At 40.9% G+C, this 21,677-nt stretch overlaps 1 protein-coding gene across 2 annotated transcripts in view; it reads left to right on the top strand.

The window, feature by feature from the left end:
- Positions 1-987: 987 nt before the first annotated feature.
- The window catches only part of TMEM255B (transmembrane protein 255B), a 70,399-nt gene continuing 49,709 nt past the window's right edge, over positions 988-21,677 (top strand). The window contains exons 1-3 of one of the 2 annotated variants that reach the window (XM_027743525.2): positions 988-1,102; positions 8,270-8,412; positions 13,520-13,582. In XM_027743525.2, the coding sequence (XP_027599326.2) occupies positions 1,042-1,102; positions 8,270-8,412; positions 13,520-13,582 (267 nt within the window). In that variant the 5' untranslated portion in view covers positions 988-1,041. The remainder of the gene's footprint in view (positions 1,103-8,269; positions 8,413-13,519; positions 13,583-21,677) is intronic. The other variant, XM_027743526.2, reaches the window with a different exon arrangement.

Below are 21,677 nucleotides of genomic sequence, written 5' to 3'. Positions count from 1 at the left end.
AAACCCTCCAAATTAGAGAATGCAAAGAGAAAAAGGTGGCTTTGTGGTTGGCCTTAGCTCCTAACTTACTTGGCTTCATAGGCTACAGGGATAGTACCTGAGAAAGTTGACTCTTTCCATCTAACCATTTCCTGGGGAAATCAACCAGATACTGAAGAACTTAAATACATATACATACATACATTTAGAGGCTGGAGGAAAAGAAAAACAAGAATGTTGACTAGAGTTGCGTTTGTTGCAAGTGGGAGAATACACCTTAATGTAAGGCAGCCTATCAAAAACATTTTCCATAAAAAAATGTTGTTACATTCTCTGCTATAGAGAAGTCATGCAAAAGGAGCAGCAGGCACTAAAACAGCACAGTGCCTTTGGCTGTTTCTTCTCAGTTGTTGCTAGATTCTTTCAGACAGAAGTCACACAGCCCTACATTCAGTAGTTCCTGGGTTGCAACAGGACAGGAATCAGGATCTGCGGTGGGAATAAAAACCGAGACGGTGAGGATGAGAAACTGATAGACACCATGTAAGAAAAAAAACAGCCCTGTGGTATCTCTTGATCATTGACGTTTTCTGTTTTAGCCTATGCCTGCCTTAACCTATGTCTCAACCTATGCCTGCTTCTGTTATTTAATTAGTATTTCTGGTTGCAGTGATATTTTATTTCTGATTTATATTGTGGGTTTTTTTTAAAAAGGGAAGACGAAACGGAAAGTTTGATAATTCTGATCTCTGCCAGGTGACAAACTGGCCAAGAACAAATCCAGAAGTGACGCCAAGGCCGAGGCTCGGGTAAAACATATGACGGATTAAGCAGTTGATGGCTGCACTGACAAAGACCTTGTCCGTGCTCTAGGGCGGCAGGGACGGGCACCGACACACGCGGGGCGGCGAGTCGGGGCCAGGGGCCGGTTCGACGACAGGAACGCCCCGCCCCGGCCCCGGGGCGCTGCCCCTCGGGGCGGACCCGCCGGGCCCCGCACCACGGGCATCGCCGGCCGCGGAGCGCGGAGCGGAGCAGAGCGGGGCGAGGTGCCCGAGGGACATGATGGTGCCGCCGCCCGTCCCCGCGGCGTCGGGTCCGCTGGCCGTGCTGGACCCCACAGGTGAGCCCGGCACCTGCCCCACAGAGCGAGGGAGCCCTGGGGACACAGCGGCGGGAGAGAGGGAGCCGGGAGCCGGTGGCGGGGGCTGGACCGCCGAGCTCCCCCGGGGGCAGCATCGCTGCCTCTGCGCTTTGGTTACGGGCTGTGCCCCGGGGCTTTCTGCCTGAGGTTGCCGGCGGTGCGCGCTGCCGCTCATCCTCTCGCTCGCGGAGATGTTTAAAAATACCGGTCCTTCTTTAGAGCTTTCAGCTGCCCTTGGTGAATCCCTGTGTTGGAGGTTTAACATTGGAAGGAATAGGTACGGGACGCGGACAGGAAATTAATGTAAGAGACATCCTGCTGTGCTCGATGGTCGTGGCCGGTGGCCGTGCTGGAGCAAGTGGAGGTGCCCGCAGGTGTGGGGCAGGCTGGGGACAGGTGTTGGGTTAGTTTCCTTCCTCCTGTTTCTCCTTGTTGAGTGGTGCACAGCTTTACGTCCTGAAATATAAACACACAGGCAAAAAAAAGGTCAAGTATTTCATTATCTCAGCAGAATTTGTTGAAGTCGAGAAAATACAAAACTTACTGCTAGGGATTACTCCATGCAGTGTTTGAAAGGATAAGCAGAGACTTTGCTGTGCACTCAAGGATCTTAACAGCTCGATAAAAAATTTATTAGATCTTAATTTTTGTCTTAAACTTGGAAGAAAAATTATGTTGGTGTTGAAATGGTGGCACTGGAAGAAGTGCAATAACTTAAATAATAAGTTATAGCAATGATTTTCAGGTAATCATTGGAAAAAGAAGTACCTGTATGCTAGCTTTAAACTAGTGAGTAACTGCTCATTAAATTATTTACTGGTGAAACAATTGCTGCCAAGCAGTGAAGTCATAGTGATACTGCATGATATCACTTACTATAGCTATTCTATGTAGTATAGCAGGGTTTGTGGGATTGCTGTCTTGTTTTGGTTTGTTTGCGGTTTATTGTAATAGAATTGTAAACTGTTACGCGTGGTCCTGAATTATATAACACATTCATGAAATCTTACTTGTAAAACTAACAATAAAGGTAAGAGATGGGCCTGATAAAAGCTGCTGTCTTGTGGCTTGAAACAAATGCTGTTGCCTCTGGTTTAATTAGTTCAGCACTCTGGACAAGTCAAGCATACAATCAGAAAAGGGAAAGTAACCACCAATAGCAGGTGTGAGTATCTCTTTTAAGCATCTCAATCTATCACATTGAATTTTGGGAGGCAGTGTAGGATTAATGTAGTTTCACTGGCATAAAACAGTTTTGAAAATATACAATGAAAACCATAGCTGAGAGAGACATGGCACTGAAGTGAGCACTGCAATAATTAAAAATTATTAATTTAGCTCCAAAGATCTTCTCTTAAATAGTTTCTCAACAGCAGCAAAGCAGTGGATACCTTTGATACTACAGTTTGTCTATGGTGAGGTTCCACTTATTATGTTATCTTAGTATATATGCTTAATGCCACTCTCTGAAATGTCACAATTTTTAGTAGTATTTATTACGTAATAAAAATGCACTGGTTTTTTTCTGTTACAAAAGTTCCCTCCTTTTTCTCATAGCAAGATGCTAATATACATTAAGCCAGGGTGTTATTTGAAATAAGTGTTTCCATTTAGATCACCTTAACTAGATCAAAGAAGAAGGTAGGAAATTAGGTAGTGCTAATATTCAGCAAATGTGATCGTGATCCCAGTAAATTGCTACATCCTATAGCAATTCTTTCCTTGCCAAAAATCATTCCAAACTTTTTAACAGACTTCATGATGCCTGAAGATAGATTTTAGAAGGAGTAGTGAAGTTAGCAAAGGATAGTTGCCTTAATTTAAATGTAGACTTTTTTTTTAGTTTGGTTGCAAATTGTATGCAAGTTTTCCAAGGTGGAAAGATGCTGTTTCACTCTATTTTTTCTTTCCCTTGACCACTGGACACATTTTGTACCATGGACATGTTTCATCATTAATTAGTTCATTCTCCTTTTAAACTCAGTCTTTGTTTTGTTCAAATCCAGACCCTACCATTCATCATGAGATCCACCACTTCCACAATCTGATATATACCCTCCCCACAAAACCATTTGTATTTCCATAGTCTTCCTACAAATTGAATTGAGCCCCTAGCCATTGAAAACAGAGCATTGTAAATACAATTTTGTTTCCTGCAGCTGATAAATGGACAGAAGTCTTTTTCTGGATGCAGCAGAGCATGGTCTTAGCAGGCACTTTTTCTGTTTGATCCCTGGAGGGTCATCTCAGTTTCTCTCCTCACAGGCCTTTCTCTGTCCCAGGCAGGCAGCAGTCTGGTGTCTCTCCTCCTTGAACTGATGGCATTCCCTCTTCTTCCATTGTGGTAGCTGGGCTGAATGGCTCTAGCAGGTACTTTGCCTGACAAACGTTTAGCAAGCAAAGAAGAGAGTGTTTTGGGAATTCTTTATGCACAGTTTAGGTCTATGCCAGACAGAGCAAAAGCCAGTGATGTGGAAGCAGTGTTCCCTCTCTGATTTATCTGTAGTGACCATTGCTGCATTATCAAAACTCTGTTAGTACTTTTCTGGCCAAAATGGCCGAAGAATATTGCCAATAGAAAGTAATAACATGATCACATCCACTGTTGACCCTAGTCTCAAGCTAATGCTAATAAGGATAGGACAAGAAAATTTCTTTCTACAACCTTGATTTTTGGTATGCTAAATATAAGAATTTTAAGTTATAACTAAATTACATTAAGGTCCAGACTAGGAGTTTTTAGTATTCTTACTGTATCATTGTTAAAGAAGTTAAAGGTAATAAATGTCCAAATTATTCTAAGAGTTACTTCAGTACTAAAAAATTAGAAAGTGAATAGCCTACATTAACTGTTTCCTGCACCCCAGGAACATAGATACTGGAAGAAAATTCAGCCTACAAAGACTGACAGCAACATTTCCTCTGCTCTTAATTTAACTGCTGTTCTTGTGTAGGACCAGCCTTTGGTCCAAGCCTTGCCACAGAGAGTGTCAGGGAAGAAGGCTGGGCCAGGCACACTGTCTGAGCTGTGGACAGGACTTTTGAGGCAAAAGTCTGGCATTGGGTCTTGGCTGGCAGGTACGTTAAAAACAGATCCAAATAAATTGCATGGCAACTGCTACAAACAGCAGTAAACAAAGGCTCAAAAGTCTTGGGAGCCAACAAGACTAAAATTGCAGAAGGAAGCTAATAGTGAGAACTCTTTGCAGCTGTAGCTTTTTTCATCCAAAGATATAATGTTGCTTTACAAATATTACGTAGCATATTACCAATATGCTGGTGGTTTAAATGCATGTCATTATACACATTTGGATAGCTAAAGATTTTTATTGTTATGACTAAGGAAAGCTGAACAGCTAGGGTAGAAACCAATTTAGATCTGAGTTCTACCCATATTCTCTGAGCACGTGGCAGTCTTTGAGAACACGTCCTTGTATGTACCAGCCTCTGCTCCAGACGGGGCCTTTCTGTCCTGCTTGCCTGTAAGTCTTCTCTCATAAGGGTGGAGTTCATAGCTAGCAACATGTAGTTACCAGAGTTTCCAAACTGGACTATGAAAAAGCGATCCAATCGGATATTTGCCTCTGTTTTGAGGTGCAGGTGGTAATAGATCAATGACTGTGAGGATTGAAGTATGTCTACATTGTAGCTGCAGTTTTGTAACAGTGCATATGAGCACACATGCCCAACCCACTTTCAGTCTAGCTGTTGTGACTATCATAAAACCATAGAATCATAGGAAAATACAGGTAGGAAGGTACCTCAGGAAGTTGCTATTCCAACCTCCCGCTCGGAGCAGGGTTAACTATAAAGTCAGGCCAGATTGCTGAGCGCTTTTTTCAGTTGAGTCTTGAAAACCTCCAAAGATGGAGACAGCACAAGCTCTTTGGGCAACTTGTTCCAATGTTTGACTGTCCTAGTGCTGAATTTTTTTCTCCTTATACCCAGTCTGAAACACTTTTTTGTATTTCAGTTTGTCTGCTGTCTGTTCTCCTGCTGTGCACCATTATGAAAAGCCTGAGTCTGTTCTCTTGACAACAGCTCACAGGCATTGGAAAACTGCTACTAGCCCTGCCAAAAGTCATCTCATCTCCAGGCTGAGCAAGCCTCATTCCCTCAGTCTCTTCTCATACAGCGAGTGCACCAGCCCCTGACCTTCTTTGCAGTCCTCTGTGGAATTCACTGCAGTTAGTTTATGTATTTCCTGTACTGGGGCCCCAAAAATGGGTGTAATATTATGTGGTCTAAAAAGGGCTGAATAGATAGGTGTAGTTGCTCCTCTGATGTACTAATGATGCTCCTGTTAATAAAGCCCAGGATTCTGTTGCTAGGCCACACTGCCACTTCATGTTCAGCTCATCATCTGCCAATACCCCCCGGTCCTTTTCAGCAGAGCTGCTTCATTGCCTGGCAGTCCCTTACCTGTATCATTGAAAGGAACTGTTGCTTCCTTTGCTCAGGACTTTGCATCTGTCTGTTGGATGTGTAAGGTTTTTGCTGGCCCGTTTTTCCATCCTGCCTAGATCCCTTTGAATGGGAATGCTGCCCTCAGGTGTTGGTTGACTGGCCCCCAGTTTTGTGTCATCTGCCAGCTTGATGAGTGGGCATGCTACGCCTTTCTCTAGGACATTGATGAATACATTAAATGGGACAGATCCCAAGACAGACTCTCATGGTACTGCACTTGTTACTGGCCTACAGGTAGAGTAAATTAATTTACCTCTCCCTCTGAACCCAACAATACAGCTAATTTTTTAACCATCTGCTTGTCCAGCCATCCAAGCCATGACATCTCAGCTGGGTTACGTGGGTGTTGGAGGATACCATACTAAAAGCCTTGCTCTCATCTCATGGCTAGGCTTTGCGAACGAAGATTTAGGAAGGCTCTATCCACATTTATTACAGGCACACTGGTGGCTAATGAGGCCAATAAGAGATAGACATGTCCGATTGCAAAAGGCACAGCAGAAAGACTCCTTAGATGGTATATTCCACAAGACACAGTTCTTTCTGTGAAAAGCCTTGCTAGAATTAAGGTGAAAGACATCCACTGCTCCACAAGTCCAGCCTTCTTGCCATAGCAGCCACCTGGGCTGGTCAGATATGGCTTGGCTGTGGTAAATCTGTGCTGTTGCCAGTTGCCTTTTCCTTAAGTGGCCAGAAATGTCCTACAAAGGATTGGTCTCAGCATGACAGGAACCAAAGTGAGGTTGGTTGGTTTGTAATTCCCTGAATCATCATTTTGGTCTTTTTAAAAACAGGTGAGCACTTGCCTTTCTTCAGTTATTGGAGATTCCCTAATCTCCATGACTTTTCAAAGATGATAGAGTATGGCAAGGGCATTCAGAAATTATTTACAGTCTGGTAGGTATATTGAATGAATCAGTTTGTGGGAAGCACAGCTGACTTGTGGAGTGTCACATCTGAAGTCTGCTTTTCCCTCTTGGCCATGTGAACAGGCTTCATTGAAAGAACTCTCTTCAACTCTGTACACTTGGGGATGAACTGATTGCTAATGAAGAACCTCTCTGCTTCCATGTCCCCAGTGATCCTCCATGGATTAACAGGAAATTGCCAGAGGCAGACAGCAGGGACACAGGCTGGAGAAGAGGTGTTTGGAGACTGTTAGGAGTTATTTCTTGATCTTTAGCAGGACGACTTTGTACATGCAGGTGAAAGACACTTATGAAAGCTCAATAGATGATATTTGTCTTCAGAAAAGTTGCCTGGATTTCATACTAAAAGGCTGGACTCATTTTGGCTGGTTGCTCTACTGGAGAAATGTCAACAAATACAGCTTTTTATTATAAATGCATTTTTTTACTAATTAAAATTATTTGACTTGGTTTGCAGGCATCACTAATCTAGTCTGGTTTTTGAACTCTAAACATTTAACTGAGTTACCTGCTTTTAAATTGGCCACAAAACTCAAGTGACTCATTGCAAGTGGCTTCTGCTTCCTTTTGACTTTCCTGCATTTCCCCTGCTGTTTCTTACAGTGGCATCTCCAGAGCCTGACCCATGCAAGTTGCCTTTCCCTCTCACCTGTTGCTGCTCGGTGAGAGCTGCTGCCTCCGGTCTGCAGTGAATATCACAGCCTCTGCCCTCTCCTGAAGCTGGGTATGCAGGCAGCTTCATGGGACCATGGAGGGAAAGACACTGGCCCTGTGTCGTGGCCAGGTTGTGCTCTCTTAGGAGCTCTGCCCTACCCAGATGCAGTCTATATTAGCATGGCATCACATGGCCCAGTGCTCCAGGGGCGATCCTACACTCTCTTGTCTTGCCTTTCAAAGCAGGAACATCAGAAATGGGGACCACACTTTGATTCACTTGGGTGTCTTTCATTAGTTAGGGTCATGTATGAATGGCTGTTTTTAAATCGGTCTTATGTATGTCTGTACTGTAGGATGGGGCCCTGATGTTTGTAACCTGTGGCTGCAGCTCAGATATGCCACCACATTAACATGGTTAAGTGCCTTGAAGCAGGCTGAAAGCTGTAGGTGAGGGTGCTGGTTTTCACTTTGGGGTATCTGAATCCAAATCCCAGTGAGACTGAATGTATTTCACTGAGCAGCTACTGTTTGAAAAGTCTCATATATCATTACCTGATTAACTATATTACAGCTTTGCTTCAGGGATACAGATTGCTTTCCCCAGTAAATACGAGAAGCACATTCGTTTTCATGATAGCATGCAGAGTTTCTGATAATCTTGTTTAAAATATACATTTATTTATGTTCTGGCCAGGTAGAGTCAAACTGGTACTTCACATAGTAAGCATTTAAGGCCTGCAGGATCTGACTAACCAATGTGAGCAACATTTAATTATAAATGTTACTGAAGACAAGGTGTAATTATTGTTGTCACTGACTTACAGTTCAGCTTAATAAAAAGTCATCTCACACCTGTACTCAATGTATGTGCATTAAGCTGTGCTGAACTGTAGCTAAATCTGTAGCTTCTAATTCCTTTTGTTTTCTCCTAGAAATTTTCTTACATAGGAGAACAACAGTGGCTTAACAACAGAAAAGACTAACAAAAGAAAATCTTCCATTCTTTTTTATTTGTTCTGCCATGATTGCAATGAAAAACTCTCTTTTTTTTTTTTTTTTTTTTTTTCATTTTTTCCCTCCCCACTCCCTACAGGACAGTTTGCAAAAAGGAAAAAGACTTCGCTTTGGTTCACAGTTGCACTGCTGGTGGTGTCTGTTTTCATACTGACCATAGGTCTGGCAGCTACCACAAGAACAGAAAATGTTACCGTGGGAGGCTACTACCCAGGCATCGTTGTAAGTAAAAAGCTCTATTTTAGATTATTAGGTATATCCAGAGAAATTATTTTCAGCTGCAGATGTGAAGCTCGGATTGGTTGGGAAAAAAAAAAAGAAATTAGTCCTGTAGCATTTCACAGGAGAGGGATGCTCCTTTGTTTTGATCTAGTTCTAGTGTGTGATAAGGTAGCAGGGCAAAATGTTTTTCTGAGGTGTCCCAAAGGGGAGGCTGTTAGGGGGCAGAAGGAGGTCAAGGTTGCACTGCACAGCAGTATGCTGGGCTCAGGAACATGTGTGAACACCTGAGCCTGGACTTACCACTGGTCTCCATTAAATGTGGGTGCGTAAATGACTGGACAGTAGGCATGGCATAGATTTAAACAACCCTTTAGAAGTTTTCTACGATCATGGTAGAAAGAGCCACTCCACTCTTATGTCCATGTGCCAGGAATTCTGCTGGGTCTGTTGCAGGGAAAACCCTGTAAATGACCATGTGGAGGCTTCTCCCTGGAGCCTGCCTAACATCCTGTCGTGCAGTCTTACTGCCAGTCCTCTTGTGCAAGATCCCGTTTCCAAAATCCTTACTCTTCTTTCTGCCTTGGGAACAGAGTGCTTTAACACATTCCTACAGTGGGCACAAGGTTTGAGCTCCACTTGCTTTGCCCTGTGGTGCCCCTCTGAATTCTTGGGAGGAGTAGCCCTGACAGCCCCTTACTGTTTCCACCCCCATGGCCTTTTCTGATCTCAGAAGAAGGATCAGTCATATCGAAAAGCATAGAAATCCCTGGAGTAAAAAAAAAAATAAGTTAAATAGCTGGGCTGAGTTTTAACTAAGAGGAGTACAAGCAGCAAATAGAGAAGGGCCCATCTACTTCATTTGGTCTTCCCGAGTCAGCCAAGAGGAGGTAAAGGGTGCAAAGTGGAGAAAGAAACTCACATGCTTAGACTTAGACACCTGCTTAGGTATGTGGCTCCACCACTGACAAAATATGTTGTAAAGTACCTTTATTTCTTGTTCTCTATGCAACTAAATGTCCAGAGAAGAGGAATATGCATCTTTTAAGACTGTGCATACATTTTGCACTGCCATTAATAATTTGTGAGTTAGAATTGTTCCTCCTAAACAAGTCCTCTTACATCTTAGCGTCATGCTGAGAACAGGACTTTCAGAAAGATAATTTTGGAATAATGATATATAAGCAGTGGTGTTTTAAAAATAGAACAAAAAGCAGTTCCAAGAATAAGACCTTAAAAGAATGAATTTCCCTTCCATTAACCTAAAATAGATTAATACCGACAAAAGTCTCTTCTTGTTCCATAATTTGAGTTAAAATCTTTTAGAAGACCACATTCATTATCTGCATTCATTCTCTAGAAAGAAGTTTAATTTTTAAACTATTGTCTTTAGCAAGTGTAATAAGTAATAAACCCACCCATTTGCACAAAACAGGTTCTTTCAGTATTTATTTTCTTTTAGGAATAACACAATATCTATTCAGTCATCTGAAAAATATCATCTGCTCAATTTTTTTTCCTAAATCTTGGAGTCATTAGCAACCAGGTAGAATAGCAAGAATTTATTAGAACACTTTGAAAATAAAACCTTTTATTAATAATTTTCCCTGTCAAAATATTATTGGAGCTAAATAATTTTCATAAAATTCGGAATTCTATTTGTGCATGTGTGATGGATTTTTGAAGTAACTGAGAAAGAGTGATGGGTAATTGTTACTGTAAATGTCATCAAATACTAAATATTGCAAATATTTAGCAAGAGTTAAAGGTTCTATGCAAATCTTATATGATATCTTTCCAAAAGTCTTGTAAGAGGTGTGTGACAGCACTGCTGTGTCCCTGCCTCACTGCCAGAGGTGACTGACTCCAGTACAGCATTGGCAGATGAACTATCCTAGAATCATAGAATGGTTTGGGATGGAAGGGACCTCAAAGATCATCTCAACCCCCCTGCCATGGGCAGGGACACCTTCCACTAGACCAGGTTGCTCAAAGCCCCATCCAAACTAGCCTTGAATACTTTGGGAATGGGGTATCCACAACTTCTGTGGGTAATCTGTTCCAGAGCCTTACCACCCTCACAGTAAAGAATTTCTTCCTGATATTTTATCTAAACCTACCTTGTTTCAGTTTGAAGCCATTCACCCTTTCCTGTCATTGCATGCTTTCTTGTACTGCACCTCTAGGAATTGGAAGGCATTAATAAGGTCCCCTGGCGCCTTCTTGTTTCCAGGCTGAATAACCCCAACTATCTCAGCCTGTCGTCAAGGAGAAGTGCTCCAGCCTTCTGATCATCTTTTTAGCCCTCCTCTATACTTGCTCCAACAGGTCCATGTCCTTCCTATTTTGGGAGCCCCACTGAACACAGTACTCCAGGTGGAGTCTCAACAAAGCAGAGTGGAGGGGCAGAATCACTTCCCACCATCACTATGAGATGGACTCTCCTCCTCTGCACAGAGTCAGCCACCTTTCAGGATGAACTGAATAGCCCCCAAAAGGTGCTGCTCTTTGCTGACAGTAGAGGGAGCTTAGAAAACCAACATAGCACTGATCCCAAACTTCTAGATACCTAAAGCCAGGGGAGTGAATTCAACACTACATATTTAACTGCTTTGCTCAGAGGAAAGAAAGAATATGAGGACAGCGTTCATTTAAATTAAAAATATGGTCTAATTGTCACAGAATTCAGTAGTAAAATATTAATTTAACAGCTGATGGATGAGATGTAAATCTCTACTGACCTTAGGTAAGAGTTTTTTTTCTTAAAAAACATTCACAATTAGCCCTACCTTGCAAACACCTACGAAGGTGAGTAGCACTATCCACTGGCATAGATTTACTTGCATCGAGAAGCGTTTGCAGAACATGGCTTCAGGGTTAGATTCATAATATTATTTGGCTTCGACCTAGTTCCCACTGGCTTCAAGAAGTTAGATGCCTTAATTTCCCTGTATATGTGGTCACTTGTAATTTGTTTTGAAAAAATCTTTTTTCTAAATTCAGCTTTATAGAGCTAGGTATTATCTGCATTTATGCATCCAAAGTAATTGAGTGTAAAATAATTCTGTATGTAGAGGAGTTAATATAATGTTACACTTTGGGAGGTGTCTGCATTTAGTAAATTACTGCTTGATCATCAGTTTGGGCTGTCTTTTTGGAATGGTCTGCAAATACAAAGTTGGAACTTCTTCAGCCTCACTTCCTTATAAATATTATTTATACTTAAATATTTAATGTCACTTCTCTATGACTATTGCTTGTATTATTTTTGTTTGCTATTCTTATAATCTTTCAAAGGGATCCAATTTTCCCAGTCAACATACTGACCTAGACTCCCAGAGTTCCCAAGCCAAATAGCCTGTTGTCTAAAGAGACAAAAAAACCAGCTCATCTGACCCTAAACCAATCTCAGCAATTCCATGGCTTCTATTGTGATCTCTGTGGTTCTGCTACTTCAGATTTAATTGCTATTGTTATGTATTTGGTCATTTTTTTCTTCATATGGATAATATTACTCCATTTTGTGTCTCCTTCATTGGCAATAAATGGGGCTTTATGAATTGTTCCTTTTGGAATGAAAAATGGGGCTTGGAACCAGGTGTCATTTTGATGTAGTTATCTCAATTTGTGAAGTTGCTGTCTCCTGAACAGTGTGTCCTTGCTCACGGTTCCAAGTCTCTCTACCATTCTGCTGTCAGTGTGGATGCACTTGCTCACTCTTTCAAAGTCTCTACTCTTAGTCCTTGTGCCTCCCTTTCACATAAATCTTCCCAAAGCACTCAAGAGTAAATCTCCTTTCCCTGCATTTGCTTTCTTGAGAGTAAGTGACGGATTCCTCTGATACTGAGCAAGTAAAGTGCTTGCAGGGGATTTGCTTTCTGCTGTGAGTAGTTGTGCATACCAGCAAGGAATTTATGGACATGGCTCAAACCCTTGGCTGGGACATATAGTCCTTAAAAACTTAATTTGTTCTTGGAGGAGAGGCTCTGAGCTCAACTCAGAGACCTCATTCCAGAGAGGGGCCTAAAGGGGCTTAGATTCCTGAGCAGAAATATCTTGCCCCATGGAGTGGGTTGGGTGGATCCCAAGAGTGTGACTTGAGGCTTTGTCTGGGCAGGGAGGAATGTCAGCCCTAGTGAAGAGGAGAGCAAAGAGCATAGAAGTGATGGGGAATTGAGTCTGAGCTGACCACAGGACAACATGCAGCCAGGCAAGGCAAGGAGGGAGCCCTATGGAAAGAGCCTGTTGACACCGGCAGTCCTGCTGTGGCTTCTTCTGAGTCTGTGGCCAGCTATGTCACAGGTGTCTAGCACCAAGGAGACCTCATTTCTCCAAGTCAACATGAGCCCAGTGGGAGTCCTGATGAAAAGCTGTTATCACCTGTTGCTGCTTTACTTCATGTTAGCCATGAAAACAAGTCATTTCTACTGCTCCAAACCTTCATTGATCCATCATAGGGAAGGGGCTTTTCCTGCCATGCCAGTGTTAAAGCAACACTGGTAGGAACATTAGGGCCACCCTACTCCAGTGGCCCTTCCTACTCTCTCTCTCCTGTGGTTGTTGGTGACGCAGCTGACTGTACTGGTCCTTTTAGCGTTTTAGCAAGGAGTTTTTCTGGGATCTGTGATAGTGTTCAGTCAAACAAACCTAATTCTAAGGGTTTGAACTTGCGTTATTTACATGGCAGGAACACATCAATTTTTTTGTGAAAAACTGTTTGCAGTTACCTAAAGCTTTGCAATTTTCCAAAATAATGATGTATGGACTAAATGTAAGTATTCTTTTCTCCTACTTCACGTAATTTTTGTTTCACAGTGTGTAAAACCACACGTGACAATGGTAACAGTTGTCAGGCTACAGAAATGTGTCTGCAAGGGCTTCTGTTTACTATGTGACAAATTTTGCACTGAAATACCAAACAGCTGCAGTTCTGGCCATTACCCATTACACTGTATTATTTATGTCCAGCAGTAACTTCCACCTTTTCCCCTGATCCATCCCAGTTAGCCCATCTCTATGATGCATCAGCTCAGATATCTCTGTATGTGTTGGTATATTGACCAAATAAGCTGACCTCATGCATTTCTTTTGGTTTTTTTCTTTGCCTTAGCTTGGCTTTGGATCTTTCCTAGGGATTGTTGGCATCTACCTGGTAGAAAACAGAAGACAAATAGTAAGTAACAGCCCTTTTCATTCTTTTATTTTATTTTTTTTTTGTATCATAATGTATTAAACATGAAAAACAGGGATTTTCAGCTGACTTAAAACTGATGCATCTGCCTCAAAATATTAGTCATTTGTTTCACCACTTCTGAGAAGTTTTAGAGAATGAGAAATATGAACTGGCCAGGGACTTCATTTGTACTAGGCAAGACAAAAGCAACTTGCTATGTTTTACTGAATTTACTTTCCTGCTAGTTTAGTGAGTTGAATTGACCAAGGACAGGATTAGATAAGGCCAGAGCTTGGCCAGGACTGTGTAGCTGGGAAAAGGGTGAGTAGAGAGCAAAATACCAATTTGAGCATCAACAACCTACATGATCAGCTCTACCCTAAAAGCTGATCTCATCCTGCACAAGAAGTTTAAGTCAGGAACACTTTCCTGAAACTATATGTGTTAAACAGAAGAAGAAAACCCAGAGCTCTTGCTGTCAAGATTCTAGGGCTACATCAGATAGGATCTGAGATACTGTGTGATTTGTTTGTAGATTTAGCTTGGCTTTCCAAATGCTTTGCTTTTATATATATGAGGAAGTCATAGAAAGTCTCTGGAAGGCAAAGGAAGGGATCTGAAGAAGGATGAAGGAATTTGTGGAAATTCTTAACACTTTCCTTGTTCTTTGCTAAAAATTGAAGTCTGGGTTGAATAACAGCATGTCCAATGTGCACTTTACAGAAGATTGATTATATACAAGCATCATTAAATATGATTAATTTCATAATGCAGAGGTTTCACTGGTATAAATCAAGAATGGTGTTAAGGTCAGAGGAGGAACTGATGGATTTACTTTGCATTTTATTACCAAGTAACTATTTTACTTACAAGTAGTCTGTTGTCATTTCCTGTTTTGTTCTTCATAAAATGCAGTCATGTTCTCACTATTTGTAGGCAAATTTCTTTCATAATATCACTCTTTTTTTGCATTGTCTTTAAGTGTCAGTGGCATCTTTGCAAATATTCCTTTTGTTTCTGACTGGGTTTCCCAAAGGAAATTCCCAAAGGAATAAGATTTATAAAACCGTAATGTTTGTCTGTGTCTTTCCCTGTTCCCTATTCCATTTTTTTAGCATGTTGACCAATTTCAGGCAAATTCAAGAGGGTGGAAGAGACTTCAAGGGTGTGCAGTTCCCTCAAGTTTTATGAAAATTCACAGGGGGGTAGAGAAGAGAATTATGACTTAGTTCCCCCATGGTGGTAAAGGTTGCAATGTTAGCTCACCACTTATTAAACAGTAGAGAATCCAAATGGGGCATGACCTACGAGACAAAAATCTGCAGGAGGTCAGTTTTTAAAAAACTATTGCCCCTGATTTCTACATTAGAGACTAGGATGAACAGCAGGTTCTAAGTTGCAGACTGAGTGGTGGGCAGATGAAAATAGCTTTATCTTCCACAGCACTCATGCTACATTACTAACAGGCATAATGTTTTAAGGTTGTTTTATTTTTCCATTTTCTTCTAATCTGCCTCATAGTTTTTCTATTGCTTCTGCCCTTAGCAGAAAGTTAAATGTCTGAAAAAGCTATAAGGTGGTTAAACCATGTATTTCTCAGCATGTTCTGTCATTTACACAGGGACTGTGGAAAAATAAGTGTCCTGCATGTTTGGTATTAGTGCCTGTTTGCATATCCCAGCATGGAATAAGGAAAACTTCTTCCTGCTAATAACACATAGTTATGATTTGGCTGTTGAAAGATTGGATTTCTGGGGAACAGACTAAGAGAATAACTAGAAAGTTTAATTACGCTTCCTGCCTTGAGCACTGTCCACTGTGGGTCTTTTAACATTGCCTTTGCCGAGGCTGAGCTGTTTGTTTCAAATATTGCAGAAATCAGATTGAAAGGATTTACGTCGTACTACAACAGAGAGTGGTAATTATTCTCTGGGACATAACTGAGTATATTTGATTGAAAGAGTTTAGGGCAGCTTTAACAAATTTGCAGCCGTCAGTAAGATTGTAAAGCCTTACATAAGCACAGAAGGGTAGCATAAATGTCATATTCCTGTAACAAAAAATTTTATACAGTGCAGCAGGACAAAAGGGAGTGAGAAGGAAAAGAAATTGTTTACTCAGTTGCTTGTATTTTAACTAGACTTCCTTTGAGCAGTTGCTGCAGTATAATTTGAGTTTAACTCAATATAGCTCTGACAATTGTCTGGGTCTTGTAATGACTCAATACTTCATTTTTTATTTGTTGTTTAAATTGAAAATGAATGCAGGTTCAATTGAACTAGGAAACTCCCCCCCCCCATTTTAAATTGACATTTCTACTTAAATCTGTTTCTCTTTTTGTCTTGAAATTCTATTTCCTTGTGAGCTGTCCTCTGTAAGCCCAAGTTCTTTCATGGTTGATGAAATGCTAAATGCAATATAAAATATAGAATGATTAACTAAACTAGTACAGCAAAACCTCAGCACTCAGTAACTGATGAGCAGGGAGTTTGAGAAAGAATGAAAACACAATTAGGTAGAATGGACAATGGTTTGTTCTTAAAACATGACATTAATAATATTGCACCTCTTTGACCTCATTCTTGGCATCCCAGGGCCCACAGTGGGAGTTCAATGTGCTGACCAAGGTATAACACTTAATTTAAAGGAACTGCTGCTTGCAGAAGCAGGCTCTGCCTCATTGACTAGTATGATTTCACTTCAGATCTTAGCATTTGTGCTTGGCTCTGCTATGCAAAGCCTGGCACCAGCTTTGACTGAAGATTTGCACTGACTTGGGATGTTTCTAAGTGGCAAACAGAAGACATTGAAGAATAATGTGTTGCAGTCTCTTTTCGCCTCTCTTGTAACCTGCAAAGCAGGTTATGGATTGAAGAGCAGCATATAAAGCTGTATGTTGTTTCATTACAAAGGCACACTTACTGCAGCTGGATGGGTGGAAATATGATACTGCTCAAATCAAATGGATTTGATTGTAAGACATGAAGTGTCCTTGCTCGTTTGCTTGCTTTCCTTCTCCTCACATTACAGTACAAAATATTTCCAGTCAGGAAATGAGATGCTGAAATTACATACAGAGGTGGGGAAGGCTGGGGGTGTGGGGGGGTTCATGGCAGCAAAGTTGAGCTGAGAGCAGAAATTTGTGCTGAGGGAGTGCTGTAACAGGTTTCTGCTCGGAAAATATGTGGAGGTGGCATGAGCTAGCACCTAGAAATGAAGCACTCTCTAAATGTGTAATGTCGATATGACACCATGCATGTAGTTTTAGCTAACCCAATGGATAAACCAAGCACTGGCTCACAGTTTCACTCACAAGTCTTTCCAATGCCAGCCTCACCAAGCTGTACTGTTTGCAAGGCTGAAAATGAGCATACTGAAGCTGTGGTGCCTACAAGAGTGATTGGGAGATGCAAGGGCACCATAATAGCTGTTGGGGTTTTGAATGTTTGCAATAGCACAATGCTGCCTGCAAGAGCCCTCATAAGGGCTGTGGGAGCCACACTGACAGCAGCACAGCTATGGCAGAGAGCAGCGCAGGCAGGGAGGGAGTGGGAGGAGGTACAGGAGCATAAAGGACACAGAGAGGATTGGGAGGGGTCATAGAATATGCTGAGTTGGAAGGCACCCATCAGGATCATCGAGTCCAACTCCTGGCCCTGCATAGGATGCCCCAAGAGTCACATCATGTGCCTGAGAGTATTGTCCAAACACTTCTTGAACTCAGACAAGCTTGATGCTGTGGCCACTTCCCTGGGGAGCCTGTTCTAGTGCACAACCACCATCTGGGTGAAGAACTTTTTCCTGCTATCTGACCTACACCTCCCCTTCATGAGATTTGAGTTAGCACAAACCTTGGTACTTAGGCACAACTTGGAGGCAGTTGTCTGCAGCAGGTCTGAGACCCAAATTTGTCCACTGCTTAGTCTTCCTCATGTTTTCTTCATGCTAACAAATATTTGATTTTCTTGCTGACATGTCTAGCACATACTCAGATATAAATCTAATGCTCAGCTGGCTCAGTCTGGCCCATGACTTTTTCAGAGAGATGGACAAAAGCAGAATTTGAAAACATGAGGAAGGTAAAAACATGGAGCTCTGCACACAGATAGAAAAGGCAAAGCTGTTCATTCAGGCTTCTCAAGGGATGCTAATTTTAGGTGCCTTAATATGCTTGCTTCCCAATCTCTGTGAACAAGAGTTAGATTTCAAATGAAGTGTTGAAAAGCAAATAAAGCAGAAGTTGGAGAAGCAAAGCAGTAATTTTCCTTTTTTTTTGTCAGTTGATAGACTTCTCTGACAATGCATGCATTCCTTCCCTGTGTTCACACATACATGACGGTAGTGTTTCAATATCATCTCCTGCCACCAGATTTGCACCTGTTTCAGAATAAAAGTTTTTTTGAAGCAGTTACATGTGTGAGCCAGTTTTCAGAAGAGCTAAACCTCTTTCACTTTTCAAAACTGATGTATCTTGTAAATAGATTACGTCCTTCAGAAAATGCCCACTGGGCATTTTGTGTAAAGGTGGTGTTTATTAACATGTACAAAAAAATGTATACTGCTATGTGTACCTAATCTGCTCAGTTCAAATCTATTTTTTTTCATCTACTTTTTCATGCAAATCAAACATTCTAGAAGAGACTGGCTGTGTGCAGATTTTGGTCAAAGATGTTAATTACTGATAGATTTCATATCACATATTAAGCTAATTAAAGCAACTTGTTTACGTAAAGAAATACCACTGAAATTCTGTAGATTTCCTGAGACTGTCTTTGATGTTCCTGTGCAAATAAATGGAAAAAGTCTTTACTGCTGTGCATGGGAAATGCAGATAATATAAAACCAATTTTTGTAATTACCAAGGTATAATTTCTCTTATGAACTCAAGATTCTGACAAAGTCAGCAGCACTTCTTTCTTTCACTGTTGATTTTTTGTGTGCTCATATTTCACATAGTTCAGGGAAAAACAATTAATGCTGGTGTGGAAATGATAATAATGGAAAAAATTATCAATCATCCTAGTCTTGTTTAGCAGCTTTAAAATTATTGAAACTGAAAAGACCTACTAATTCCTTTTCAGTCATAAATGTGTTCTAGGTTTTGTGGTGTGATCTAACTGCACATTTCAGAAACAGACAAGGAGATTTATATAACGATAATCAGTATAGGTTGACATTGATACTTGCATGAGCTTGAGTGGCTCTTCTTTAGGTGTCTGTTCTTTTCAAAATATGAAAAAATCTTATTAGCTGTGAAGTTCAAACAGCTTATTCTTTGAGAGCATCTTCCCACTCTCTCATGCCTAGCTCTTCAAACCTCTCTAATGACGTGCCCTTTGCAGGCATCTCATTCTCTTCTTAGGTTCTGGAAGGAACCTGGAAGGGTGATTTAGACTAGACTCTGGAGTTTTAGGTAGCTAAAGTGTGGTAAGAAAAATCCTGCGTGAAGAGGCAATTATATTTCTCTTCCATGATATTGAGGAGATTACAAAATGTGTCGTACAATAACTGACAAGTTTTGGGTTTAGAGCAGAGCAGCCTATGTATAGACTGTCCAGTCTCCTTTAGTGCTATATACGTGGTGCAGTCTTGGGCATTAGCTGCCTTATTTTGCAGGAATTGGCTTTGAAACCCCTTTTTAATCCTTTTCGGGAAGGATTTTGAAAGTGGTCTGTATATGGTAGGTCTGGGAAATCTGTGTTATTCCTTGTAACGCAGGAAAATATTCAGCAAAGTCAGGGGTAAAAGTGAGATGAATGAAAGGAGGTGTTTTGAAGGCTCAATTATATCAGCTGAAGAGGAGGAGGACAGGTGATATGTCTGTGGGTATGAAAGCACCATCCAAAGTGAAGACAAGTGAAATTAAAAGAAGAAAGTTTTATGGACAAAGAAAATGTAAATAGTTGAAAAGTTGTTTCTAATTTATTTTAGTTAGTATAATATTATGAGAGACATTTTGCTATTATTAGTGTTATATATTTCATGAATAAAGGACTGAATAAAGTATTTTGGATTTTTTTAATGCAGTTCTTTGACTTTGTGCATTTAATGTGAGGATTTCCAATTTGTAATAAATGTAAATATCCACTGATACAGAGAGATCTTCCTTTCTTCTCTTCTCTCCTTTCCTCTGCCCTCTATTTTGCTGATTCTTTCTTCTCATCTTCCTTGCCCCAGCCAGAAATAATTTCCATTGGTTAAGTGAGTAAAAAGGTTCATAGCCTAATAAATGTCATACATAGCAAAGTAACTGGTGGGGCTGTATGGCTGAGAGTAGAAAGGAATATGTGGAGAGGTGGAACAAGATTTGTCCCTTTTGCTAGTAATGAAGTGTTTTATCAACTCACTGTTCTGTGAAAACATAATCTAAGTGCTGTCAGTGAGTTAGGTAGCCTGAAGTTAAATAGAGTAAGTTTCCCCACAGTGTTTGAGAATTTGACTCAAAGACAAAAATAGGTGCTCTCACTGTGTGAATTACCAAAGGAAGTGTGGGAGATGTTTCAGATCTTCTGTGGTCTAGTTCCTGATGGATCGGCGTTTCACATCATGTAACTACAGGTCTATACTTTCAGATTTTACCAGTGCAGATTCATCAGCTAGTCATGCAAATATTTGTATGTAAATATTACAATATAGAAATTTAATATGACATTATAACCATATAATATATAACCTGTAATATATGTACAAGTAGGTATTTACAGCTGACATGTGCTGGTAAATACCTGTCATAATGACGAAAAGTGTATGCCACTGTGCCGCTGAACTATGTCTTTATTGCACAAAATGCTTTTTTCACTCTTACAGATGTGTCTGCCAGGGTGTTTGAGCTAGTAAAGCTGTAATGGGAAGTACAGTCAGGTCTGTAGTAATCTCTGTGTTCCATCATCAGGGCTGTGTCTGTCTGACATACCAAAAGAGGTGCCACCAAATACATCCACTTGCAGCCCAGCACTGTAGTTCTTGCCCTCTCACACAACCCTATGCTGGTCCATTGGTTGTACCAATCCCATGTAGTACCCTTCCCAGATTCCTCAGCTTGTGACACAACAAAGCATTAGCTCAGTTTCAGACAAGAAACTACCACATTTTCGCTGTTATCATTGGTAGAAAGAAACGGAAAATTGAATCCAAAGGGGAACATTTTGGAAAGGGATGCTTTGGTTTCTGTTCAGAGCTTTTTTTTGGCAGCAAGAGTTACTTCAGTTTGCTTCTGGAAGCTTTATTCTATAGAAACAGAAGGGAGATACATACATAAGATATATATATATGTATGAAAATATATATGCACCAGCACAGTTTATTTTTGACACTCCGATTTTTGAAGGCTAGCCCCATTCTTTTGAATCAGAGATTCAAGCTACCAATTGAGTTTAAGTCCTCTGTCTTATTAAGTGCAAGTCTTTTGGGATATGGTTCCTTTAAGATGTGTGCTTGGAAACAGCACACAGAATTAAGTGCATAATAGGACACTTTTTAACTGCCAGTTTGTTTTCTTCGGCTGTTTATGTAATGAAAGCATTACTGTCACACAGTTGAAAGCAAAAGTAAACTTTATGACTCATGAAATGTGCTTGTGGAACAACAAAGTCACTCTCTACAGCAAGCAGAAGCACAAGATAAAGTCTTGGTAAGGAGTCTGGGATAAGTGCTCATGTGTGCGTGGTAGAGAGGGTGAGGTGGGGTGTGCCTTGTGAAAAGAACAGGTGGTTTCCGAGCCTCTTGTTGAAGAACAGTTCAAATTGAATAGCTGAGCACCCCTGATGGCCAGGTACAATCTTCCAGACTCTGCAGGTAGAACTTCACTACGTGAAAGCTTGTAATTGTAATGCATTTCTGGTAAAGAGCGTGTGTGTCTTGAGAAACAAATGCAGTCACTATATAGTGAAAAATGATTTATCAAAACACAGATTTTGGTGTAAAAACACTTCTTGCTGATAAAACACTGAGCTGTAACAGTCCTGATCTATGTAAATTTCACTATTTTTTACCAGGAAGCATAAACTTTTATGACACATGAAACTTTTATGACACACGGTGTGCTATGTATTTTTGGTTTATTGTTTTTCTACTACTCTGAACATCTATCTCTGTT

This window comes from Pipra filicauda, unplaced genomic scaffold (assembly GCF_003945595.2).
Source record: "Pipra filicauda isolate LSUMZ 115617 unplaced genomic scaffold, ASM394559v2 scaffold115_size4368891_pilon, whole genome shotgun sequence".
Taxonomy (NCBI): Eukaryota; Metazoa; Chordata; class Aves; order Passeriformes; family Pipridae; genus Pipra; species Pipra filicauda.
Note: the sequence above shows the minus strand (reverse complement) of the source record. Positions and strands in the feature narration are given on the sequence as shown.